The 12,434-nt window shown below is 38.7% G+C and overlaps 1 protein-coding gene and 1 pseudogene across 1 annotated transcript; one reads left to right on the plus strand and one right to left on the minus strand.

The window, feature by feature from the left end:
- Positions 1-4,968: 4,968 nt before the first annotated feature.
- Positions 4,969-5,991, plus strand: LOC145595770 (putative RING-H2 finger protein ATL69). The gene has a single exon (XM_081652192.1). The coding sequence runs from the start codon at positions 5,310-5,312 to the stop codon at positions 5,898-5,900; it is 591 nt and encodes a 196-aa protein (XP_081508318.1). The 5' UTR covers positions 4,969-5,309; the 3' UTR covers positions 5,901-5,991.
- Positions 5,992-7,329: 1,338 nt separating this feature from the next.
- On the minus strand, positions 7,330-8,794 carry LOC145595588 (cytosolic sulfotransferase 15 pseudogene; annotated as a pseudogene).
- Positions 8,795-12,434: the final 3,640 nt, after the last annotated feature.

A 12,434-nucleotide genomic window follows, 5' to 3' on the forward strand; every position in this document is an offset into this window, starting at 1 on the left:
AACAAAGCAGCCAGGAATAAGAGGTTGGGAAAGATCAATTATCATCTTAACACGCATATCAGCAGAAGGAGGTAATCCCTCACCCGTGAATTCAAACTCTTGAATATAACCAACATGAGAAAGAATTTGAGTAGCCCATTCACGAGTAAGATAAAGAAAAGGGAGGCCGTGAATCCTTACCCATAAACAAGTTGAGTTAAAATTGATGAGTTGAGGGCTAAAGGAACGATGATACCTCCTGAAGTTAATAATCCTTCCATTGAAAATAGCAGATTGCACACGAATAATCCCTGCAAGATCTAAAACATTGTAGCATTCAAATAGATAATAAACACCAGAATTATGCACTTTAATAAAGCCCCTCCTCCTCCACTTTTGATTAACAATATGTTGGATATAAGCAGCAGGAGGGGGATTAGCTCCAACAAATCTTCCAATAGCACACTGATTGTAGTTTATGGGGCCTATGAATGAAAAATTATGAGGAGGTTCAGCTACCCCACCCATTCGAAGACATTTTTTGGGGTGTGATTCATCCCTATGATTAGGGTCACTACAAGAAAACAGGCAAATAGCGACGGAATCGTTCCGACGGAACTGAAAATCCGTCGCAAAACTCGATATTTCCGACGGATTTTTATTCCGTCGGATATTTCCGACGAATTCTAAAATTCCGTCGGAAATCCGTCGGAAATTTCCGACGGAAAATAAATCCGTCGGAATAATTGGACATTCCGACGGAATATTTTTCCGTCGGAAATTTCCGACTTCCGTCGCAACATGTAATTTATAAAAAAAAGGAAATGCAAAATATATATTTAATTTTAACCCTAAACACACAACTCCTTTCCGCCCCCTTTTTTCCCCTTACTTCTGTTTCCTCTTCTTTCTCTCTCCTCAACCTTCCTCCTTTCCTTTCTTCTCTTTCTCTCTGTCATCCCCTCCGTCCTCCCCTTCTCTCGTCTTCTCTTTCCTCTCTTTCTCTCTCCTCCTCCCTCATTTCCTCTTTCACCCCCTACCACCATCAATAACAACAACACCATAATCACCGTCGCAACTCCTCTTTCACCCCCTACCATCATCAACAACAACACCATAACCACCGTCACAACATACAACGACGACTACAACAACACCGGCGACCAGCCGACCACAACAACAACGGCGACCAAAAGAAGGACTACCACATGCGCATAGATCTAGTTAATTTTCTATGTAATTGTAATTTTAATTTATAAATTTTATTAGATGATTGTATATTATATATTTCCTTTAATTTTTGTGGTTTAATTATCGTTTTTTTTTAATTTTCTTTATGAAATTCGTGCTAAATTTGTAGATCTATTGGTTTTGATTTATTTGTGTGGTGTTTTTCGATTTTATTGTCTCAATTTTCGTATTTTTGGGTTGATTTTCGATTATGGGTTATTTTCGGTTTTTTTTTTGCTAAATTTTGTGTTTTTTGGGGTTTATTTTTGGAGTGGTGGTGTTTGAAGGTGGGAAGGGGCTAGGGTGGGTGTCGGTGGTGGTGTTTGAAGGTGGATTGGTGGCTGGTGTGGGTGTCGGTGGTGGTGTTTGAAGGTGGGAAAACGGTTGCTGTGGGTGTTGGTGGTGATGTTTGAAGGTGGGAAAAGGGTGTGCAGTGGGGTCTGGCCGTCTGGTGGTGCAGGGTGGTTGCTGGTGATGTGGGCTGGTGGTGCAGGGTGGTTGCTGGTGATGTGGGCTGGTGGTGGGGTGGTGCGAGGCGTTTTTTTTGTTTTTTTAAAATAATTTTCCGACGGAAATTCCGTCGCAACATACCGACAGAACTCAGTCCGTCGGAAACTTGCGACGGACTTTCTCGGGCCTGGAATATTTTCCGGCGGACTGAATTCCGTCGGAAAACGCGTTTCCGACGGAAATTCCGTCGGAAAAAGCCCATTTTCCTACGAACAGTTTTCCGACAACTATTTCCAACGGAATTCCGTCGGAAATGCGTTTTCCGACGGAAAACAGGGTGTTTCTGACGGAAAATTTCCGTCGTTATTTAGCTGTTTTCTAGTAGTGGGTGCCTATACGGAGGGGAAGCCATAAGAAAGAAAAGAAGAAGAGGAAGATGAGCAGATTGGTGAAGAACAGCAAGAAATTGGGAGCAATTTATAATTGCCTTGGCTGGAGAAACGAAATTGCATGCAAGCCAAGTGGCAAAAAATGAGTTTGAATGGTTTAACTTGTTTGAATTAATGCAATGATTTGTAATCTTTGCTGACAGGAGATGAGAATAGAAGAGTGAAATTGCAGATTATCTGTGATTGGGTGTTCGAATAACAAAGAGGAGGTGAAGAGTTGTGCAAATCATAAAACTGACAGGGGGATAGAATAAGCAGCTTATTGGTTGCATGGAGTAGAAGTAGGGATGGCAATGGATCGGAGGTGGGTCGGGTGATGCGTCATCCGCCTCCATCCGCCAAAAATCCATCCATCACCCGACCCATCCATCACCTAATTTTCCTTCATCCACATCCGATCCATCCGTCATCCATGGATGAATCGGGTGGATCGGGTGATAAGTCGGGTGAAATATATATATAAATACAACTTTGCACTTTAATAATTAAAATTGAGATTTGAAAAAAAAATGATCAATTAATTAAAACTTTTATACATCCTTCTAATACTCGTTCCTTTTTACTAAATTAAAAACAAATGTCAATTCCTAACACTACAATAGACAATAATTTATTAAAAAAAATATTTTTTTTTTATTTTTTTTATATATAAATTTAACGGGTGGATGGATGGGTCGGGTGATGGATCGGGTGATGGGTTGGATGTATCATCATCCGTATCCGACCCGATCCGTCACCCAACCCATCCATCATCCATCCGTCATCCGCTTAAGTTCGGATTTTCGTCCATATATTTGGATCGGGTGGATGGTTATCCATCGGGTTTGGATGATATTGCCACCCCTAAGTAGAAGAAAACAAAGAAGTATTCAATATTCAAATGAAGAACAAGAAACCCACAAGTTTAGTGAGATAAGCTCTCAGCTAGAGAGAGAAAAAAAAACATTATGTCACGAGATGTAATGTTTTGATTGATTAAGGAACTGTTCACTTTAGCTTAATTTCACTTCAGCTCTAATCAGTTCAGCTTCTAATTTCCTTCTCTCATTAAATATTCATTTCAACTCTATTAAGTTCAGTTCAGTTCAGCTCCAATCAGTTAAGTTCAGATTTGCTCAGTTCAGCAAATATGAACAGGCCCTAAGATCTTGCTAATGAACATCCATGGGGCATTACATTTTAAAATATTTTCTATAGTAATATTAATTTGTCAAAATCACAATTAATTGGTGTAAGTAATATTCATCTTATCTTAATATTTCACTTATGGTTATCTTATCCAACACCTTTGGGACATTCGTTAGCTTTTGTTAAAAAAAAAAAAAGTTGGTATCATAATATAGGGCGAGTGTAGTATAATATATAAGATAGACTCGTTAAGGTACCAATGCACTTATGCACATACATCCCCATAAGAATTGTACTAGTATTTCCCTAGAAATCTAAAATGAAGGGAGCTCACATATATATTCATATACATCCATAACATGTAGTGCTGTCAAATTTCAAACCGAAACCGTTTAACTGTCCGAAACCGACCGACCCAAATGAGAACCGAACCGATTAAAAACCGATTTTTTTGAAACCGAAAACCGACCCGAACCGTATTTTAGTAAACCCGAAACCAAATCGACTCGAATAATGTTAAACCGTATAAGAACCGAACCCGTTAACAAACCGAACTGAAAGAAAACCGAACTGAAAAGAACCGAACTGTATCTAACCCGAAACCGGTTCCAACCCGAAACCGTTTAAACTGGCAAAAAAACCGCTTACACCGATCCGTTAGCAAACTGCTACCCGTTTGCACCGAACCATTTAAAAACCGAACTGTTTGTAAACCGATCTGGTTATAAACCGAACCGTTTATGAACCAAACCGCTTCTAAATCGAACCGTTTACAAACTTTTTTATATAATTAAATGGAATTTTTTTTTACGGGAATATAATTAAATGGATTAAATATTAGAAATCTTAGAATATTTTTTTTAAAATAGCAAGGCAAATCATTCATTAATAACCTAATTGTAAACACAATAATACATTAATACACTAACTCTTATAATCTACTTCATAATAAACTAGTAAGATCAGTATGACTAAACTTGAAACAGAACATAATATGTATTTATAAAATAAATGAGAATTTGTTTATAATATGATGCCTAAATAGTAAATATGAAATGATTCGCGACTTTATATAAAACTTGTGAACGCAAAAGGTTAGCAAGTACTATCAAATTTCAAACCAAAACCATTTAACTGCCCGAATCCAAACAACTCGATAAACAATTTTTTTTTTGAAACCGAAAACCAACCCGAACCGTAATTTAATAAACTTGAAATGGAACCGATATGAATAACGTTAAAGTGGTTAAACCATCGAAGAACCGAACCAGTTATAAACTGAGCCGAAAAAGAACCGAACCAGTTAAAAACTGATCGAACCGAAAAAGAACCGAACCATTTATAAACTGAACCAAAAAAGAACCGAACTGTTTCTAACCCGAAACCGTTTCCAACCCGAAACTGTTTGAACCGGGATAAAAACCGTTTACACCGCACCGTTAACAAACCGCAACCCGTCTGCACCGAACCGTTTACTACCCGGACTGTTTACAACCCGAACCAAATTAAAACCGCTTAAGAATAAACCGAAACTGAATCGAACCGATAACTATTTAAACCGAACCAAAACCGACCCGTGAGACAATTAAACCGATTCCAAACCGACCCGATTGAATACCGAACTGATTTCAAACCGAACCGAAACCGAACTGTCAAACCGTTTTGACAGTGCTAATAACATGACATAAGATGATTTGAAACCACCCACATTAAAGGCATAACACTTTTCTATTCAAGTTGCAAGTATTGAACACCAACTCCAATGCCTCTTTTATTATATCCTCCCGTGGAGCCCGGCGGGCCTTAAGCAAGCAAGCACTACCTACTCCATCATTTCCTCTACTTAATTACTACTCCTCTTTCTTTTCACACTCTTTTTCTCTCATTTTTTGAGTTTCAACTACCTTATTTATAATTCCAAATAATAAAATAAAATACAAAAAAAATAACATAAAATTTAATAACCCTCCTAGAATTCACCACTTATTATTTCCTACACTTACTCCCACGTCTTACATAACAATATTTTCCTAGTACATTTATTTTTTCATTCAAAATCTCATGAGTTAGTTCATGTCAACACCAATCCCTTCCATCCCACACCAATCTCCTCCCACCACAATCACAACCACCTCTAGCGTCGGCCTCGGCTATGGCATTGCGATCGCGGTTAGCATCCTCGTCCTCATCTCCACCATCATGCTCGCCTCCTACGCTTGCGTCCGTATCAAGTCATCCGGTAGCACCCGGCACCGTTCCACCATCGAAAGCGACGACGACAACATAGACGGTACCGGTACCGGGGACAGGCAGCCCAGGCCCATAGTAACCGGGCTGCCCGGCCCGGTAATGTTAAAAGTGGGCCGAGATATGCAGCCCAAAAAGGGAGTGTCATACCCGGAAGTGGTGTTAGGTGAGAGCAAGAGGCTCCCTAAGCCTAATAACGGCCCATGTTCCATTTGCTTGTCTGAGTATAAGCCCAAACAAACTGTAAGATGTATGCCTGATTGTAATCATTGTTTTCATGTTGGTTGTATTGATCAATGGCTTAAGATGAGCCCTACTTGTCCCCTTTGCCGGAACTCGCCCGCGCACTTGGTGGGTCCCACACCTAGTGGGACCCCCTTGTCCGAGCTAGTTCCGCTAGCATTTCATCCTAGATAACGGATGATCAACGATATAGTTATTCTTTTTGGGGGTGCACGGTAAAATTACTTGGAAATCAATTGTTTAACTCTTATACTATGTGGTATAAATTTAGCGGCTACATATATACTGACTTATACATAGTCCTATAATGCTATTATTATTTTCTGTTGATTATTTAAGAGGTAGGTGATCATTCAAATTTAATGCTTTTTATTACATGTTGCCTTCATTTAACTGTATTCATATCATGTACTCTTGTCAGATGGTGAACAAAAGCCGTGTTCCGTAGTATTGGCTAAATGACTAACTGTTAGCGTGCTAGGTAACACCATGTGAAATTACTCGATAACCATATACTTTGTATAGCCACGATTTAGGCTAATGAGGAAACTAGGTACTCGTAATTTTTATGGTGTTATAATCAGTAATCAAATTACTTTTGTTAGAGGTGATCTTATGTTCAAGACATGGTACATTGTAGTTTTACTAGAGGTGATCTTATGTTCAAGCCAATCAAGTTAAATTGAAATTGTTTATTTTAACAAAATCCTTGCTAGTCGTTTGAGGTCGAGATAGGGCAATGGTTGATTAGCAAGTCTTTCATCGCCCTGGCATGACCGTGGCATTGAAACACTGTCACTCACTTATAATGTAATAATCCTCCATCCCAACATTGTTGTAACATTTGGTTGTGGCACAATTTGTTTAAGCAAGCTAAAATGTAGAGAGGTGAAACATATGTAGTTGTATAAGTAACTAGTTTAGTGAGTTTTCCAATTCATCCAAACATATAGAGAAAACGTTGTCGGCGGATTTGTGATCAACTTAGATTTGGTTTGATGTCTATTCATAGGATGCTCGTTGAGCCTTGAACCTGCATTTATGTTTTGGTCATGGATCACCTAACATATTTAATGGGTAAGATTTTGTTGCCCAAAACGTGGGTTCTTCATTTTTTAAATGGACCAAATCTGGATTTTTTAAGTAGAAATAAGATAAGATATCAAGTAACCTAACCTAGCTTTCTTTACTAATTCACAAATGACATTGAGCTTCATTTTTGTTGTGAAATCTAAATCTTGTAAACTAGGATGCAAGTGGTCGCGATTGTGATTCCGAATTCTATATGGATTTGTTTATAGGTTTTATGGATTTGTTTATAGGTTTTGATGAAATAGTTCGATAAAAGAGATATAGAAATTTGTTTATATGTCTTGATGCAATAATTCGATAAGTAACTCCCAATTCTATGACTGATAGGAGAGAAGAATTGATCCATTCATCACTCAGTTTTACACTCCAATTTATCAACATGCCTTCTTGAATCATGCCCAAAGATAGGAGCAAGGGGAGAAAAGGAGTGTATGTCCAAAGATAGCTCCTCCAACCATTTTCCTTTATTTTCTTTGCTGGCTTCCTAGAGACCTAAACGGCTAAACCTGCTGAGTCCTGAGGTAAGCTTTGTAGTTGACCGTCCCTAATGTAGTAACGCCATTTCGCTCGTGGTGGCTACTTGAAATGATGGTCTGCTGGGGAATAAAACTAATGACACCTGAGCTCGGAATAGAGAAAACAAACTAGTGGAAATGGAGCATCAAACACAAAGTCCATTGCCTTGAACTTCCTTATTATTTTCCCTCTTTGCCATTTGACTCAAATGTGAATTCCTTTTTCTTTTGGAACACCTTAGGAAAATAACATTAGCACACCTTCAATATTCCAATACTCAGTAACAATTTATACACTACTTAATTAAGCATCAATACAAATGTATAACGCAAAGCAACAAACATATTTATACATCTTCATATCATTCAAAATACCAAAATGATGCAAAGTTGCAATAGCATACTTTATACTTCGTACAGTTCAACAATAATCAATCATACTTTCAACCCATAACCAGCAAATTTCTCACCCATAATTTTCTCAAACCTTTCCACCATTGCAGGACTCAAGTAATTAACCCAATCACCAACTTCACCTTTTCTAAAAAACCACTTATTCTCAATAAAAGAATAAACTCTTCCATTTTTGTTAGCCTCCACTTCTTTCAACTTCTCAATACTACACAACTTCATAATCTCCTCAATTTTACCTTCTTGTTCTTCCTCACTCGTAAACGGGTACCCGACAAATTCCCCCAATTTCTTCAATTGACCCTTAGGATCATCTTTCAAATCTTCAAATTTTACAAACATAACCTTCCCTGATTTCTCCACACTCTGTTTCCAATACCCCAATACATGATCCTCAAAAGGGCCAAATGGGAATTTCCCTTCACAAAACTTACCAAAATATTCATCAATCATATCACTTTTTACACTCTCATTCTCATCATAGTTCAAGTAAAATAACCAAGATGATACATAAGTGTCAAAAGGGTTCCTGCAAATGTATATAATCTTGCAATTAGAGGTCTTAATTGAAGTGGGTAGTGAAATTGGAAGATGCGTGCCTATAATTCTAGGGTAATCCAGCTTATTTTCTAGGGTTTTGAGATCTGGGTTTTGTGGATTAGCATAAATTATGGACTCTAATTGAGGAATTAATTCATGGGGGTTGTGTTTAAGTAAAGGGTTTTCAGAAATTGGGTAATTATTTCTATTAAAAATGGAGAAAATTAAGGATTTGAGCCAAGTTGTGCCAGTTTTTGGGATGCTAGCAATGAAGATATCAGAATCTTGGGCTTGAAAATGATTTTGACAAGAGATGGTGGAATCAAGAATTATATTCCAACAATTTTGGTAGAAATACATGGGATATGAATTGAACCATAGTTCTTTTGGAAGGGATGATTTTAGTTGTTGTAGCTCTTCTTCGGTTGTTGGTGCGGTGGTGATTGTGGGGTTCATTGGTAGGTGTTGGTGGGAGAGTGGAAAATTGGAAATGGAGGGAGAGTAAAGGGATAGGGGGTTTGACTTTTGTACCTAGTATTTTAAACCACTGTACTTAAAATCTTAAATACTACTTCCGTTAAATGTTATATGCAATTTTAGAATAATTTATACAGTCTCTCACAAATAATATCTTAAAGTTGCACATAACATTTAACGGAGGTAGTATTATATTTTTTGAAGGGTCCTACTTTATTACCTAATATGACTGTAGTTGTTGCAGGGTGGATCTTGTGGGCTACGTCTTGTTTCACCACCAGGGCTGCAATCCCTTATCCAACCTGATATCCGACCCGAAGCTGTTGAGAGAAACCTAAACTTGACCCGATCAGAACAACTCAAATTTGACCCGATTTGACCCAAATTTTATATTTAGTAATAATATTAAGTTTTACACTATTTTTGATAGTTATTAAGCATAACCTGAAATCTGATCCCAAACCCGGTCTGCTGATCCAAGTTGCCATCCCTATTCACCAATTGTTCCGGAGTCCATCAACTTAGCTACTTGTGTGAAGCTTGTCACTCATGTATTTGTTGTTTTCTTGTGTGTTTTGTTGTTCTACTACTTTTGTTATTTGATATTCTTGTCAAAAGAGTACTAATTTGACTAGATAAGTGCGTTAATGTAAAATTTTGATTAATATTATTCATATTAATAAATTATTAAATAAACTATAAAAAATTGATATTAGGAAACTATACACTAAGAATATTCCAACAACTATCCACTTGACTATATAGTTTTAAATGTTTTAATCACTAACATTAGTAAAAGTAAATAATGCAAATAGTCTAAAAACTAAATTGAGACACTTAAAATAATAATAATAATAATAATAATAATAATAATAATATAGTTTGAGACACTTGACTCCGCGTCAGGTAGCCTTATGGAAGTCCCAGCAGGGGGATCACTCTTCGGCCTGGTTGCGGACGAACCCAATATCGGGTTTGGGTCAGACTATGAATGATAACACTTACCGTAGTGTTCTTTGCTACAGGTTGGATGTTCCTTTGTTCTTCGTTTCAACACCGTGTTCTGCTTGCTCAAGGGCTTTTGATGGGGACCTTTATGGGGATCATGCAGCGTCTTATGCTGGGAAGGTGGGTATTATACATCGGCACAATGTTGTTCGTGACACTCTTGTTGATATTTGTTTTCGGTCTGGGATTTCAGCTCGTAAGGAGGTTAACGTTGGGTTGTCTGGAGAAAACGACGGGGCTCTACAACCAGCAGATGTGTTGCTTTATTCTTAGGATAAAGGCCTTGATGTATGTGTTGAGTTGACGGGGTCTTCACCTTTGACACAATCGGGGTTGTCTGACTTCGTTCTTGGTCGAGTTATGTCTGCGACGGCTCAGCGGAAGCGGGACAAGTATGGGGCGCGTTGCAGGTCTATTGGTTATAGTTTTCTTCCTTTCTCCTTTTCTTCGTTGGGGGAATTAGAGAAGGATGTTGTTGCGTTGCTGAAGCCAATTCAGGCGTTTGCTAAGACTCAAGATATTGATGCTCGAGCAGCTGCTTACATCTTCAGCAGGATCGGATTGTATCTCTCGGCTCCCCATCAAGATATTTTTATGCGAGTTGTTGCTTCTTCGTGCGTGTACTGGGGTTTCAAAACTTTACTTTGCTATGCGCACTTGTCCTCCTCGTCTTTTTGAAACAGCACAGGTTTCTTTTGACATAGCCCTTCGGGCTTCTTTGGAGCGCATTGTAACAGCTTCGGGGCCTGGTTTTGGTGATTGGCAATGGCGACTTGCCACCTTACCTTTTTCTTATGGTGGTTTGGGTGTCTATTCGGCGGGTGATGTTCGACATTATCCTTTCCTTGCATCGCGTCTGCAGTCTTCTGGTCTTCAGGCTACGCTTCTTCGTAATTCTGGTATTGTTGGTCCTGGACCGGCCTTTGATGGTGCTCTTAGTCTTTTTAACAAGGTTGTGGAGACTGACCTTATGGGTAACCCTAGTGAGATCGCTGCCCCCAGACTCATGAAAAAGTTGGCAGATATATATTTCACGAAGGTCACTGCATCTGCGGATTCCACTTTCTCCTTAACTTCGCGTCAGGTAGCCTTATGGAAGTCCCAGCAGGGGGATCACTCTTCGGCCTGGTTGCGGACGGTCCTGATATCAGGTTTGGGTCAGACTATGAATGGTAAGACCTACCGTAGTGTTCTTTGCTACAGGTTGGGTGTTCCTTTGTTCTCCGTTTCAACACCGTGTTCAGCTTGCTCAAGGGTTTTTGAGGGGGATATTTATGGGGATCATGCAGTATCTTGTGCTGGGATTGTGGGTATTAAACATCGGCACAATGTTGTTCGTGATACCCTTATTGATATTTGTTTTCGATCTGGGATTTCTGCTCGTAAGGAGGTTGACGTTGGGTTGACTGGAGGAAACGACGGGGCTCTTCGACCCGCAGATGTGTTGCTTTATTCCTGGGATAGAGGCCTTGATGTATGTGTTGACTTGACGGGGTCTTCACCTTTGACACAATCGAGGTTGTCTGACTTCGTTCCTGGTCGAGTTGTGTCTGCTGCGGCTCAGCGGAAGCGGGACAAGTATGAGGCGCGTTGCAGGGCTATTGGCTATGGTTTTCTTCCTTTCTCCTTTTCTTCGTTGGGGGAATTAGAGAAGGATGCTGTTGCGTTGCTGAAGCGGGTTCAAGCGTTCGCTAAGACTCAGGATATTGGTGCTCGTGCAGCTGCTCACATCTTCAGCAGGATCGGGTTTGCTATAGCTAGAGGGGTGGGGGCCCAGATTGTATCTCGGCTCCCCACCAATTTCTTGTAAATTGATTGACTCTGTAGGTTTTGATTTTTGATATAATAATAATAATAATAATAATAATAATAATAATAATAATAATAATAATGATAATGAGTACTGTAATCCAACAAAAAATTTAAGAAAAGTTGTGAGAAAGGATTTTTAGTCTACTTTTACTTTTTTTTTACAAAAAAAAATTGGCAAGAAATGGTCTTTTAAGCGAATTTAGTTGTAAATTCAAAAGGTACTTTCTCACAAAACTTTTCAATAAGCAAAATTTTGCCCATGATTAGGGCCTGTGATAAAATATACTCAATACCTATGTTCTATAATTCTCATTAATCACAATGGCCACATACAATATTTATATACTCCGTATTAGCTAGGTAGGTATACTTGGAGGGCAAGACCAAATAACCTATGACATATTTTCACAATATTCACAATTATCTAGTTTTCTAAAATATATCCCAATACCCCCTCAAGTTGGAGAGTACCGATCTCCTAATAGCCTGTCTCGTATTTCGTATTTCCATTTTGTTTTAAGGCAAGACCATAAGGGGGGTTGGGGCCTGGGGGAGGGTACTGGGTACTTATTAGTCACCCTACAGCTTTGGCACCATGAAAAAAACACTAAAATAAAGGTATTTCGTGAGTAATGGATCGAGATTTATTATTATACATTGCGGCAGATTTGACGAAATCCAATAAAGCAACATTTTTTTTTTAATCAAAGTAGAGTATGGTGATAATGCAAAATAAAAGCTTTGCAAGTTAAAAGATCCAAAAGGAAATACATGTACTCGATTCATTATAAGTATTGCCATATAGCTTAACAACAAAACAGGTAAACAAGATCGCTTACGTACTCAATCTAGT

This window comes from Chenopodium album, chromosome 19, assembly GCF_948465745.1.
Source record: "Chenopodium album chromosome 19, dcCheAlbu1.1, whole genome shotgun sequence".
In the NCBI taxonomy this organism is placed as follows: Eukaryota; Viridiplantae; Streptophyta; class Magnoliopsida; order Caryophyllales; family Amaranthaceae; genus Chenopodium; species Chenopodium album.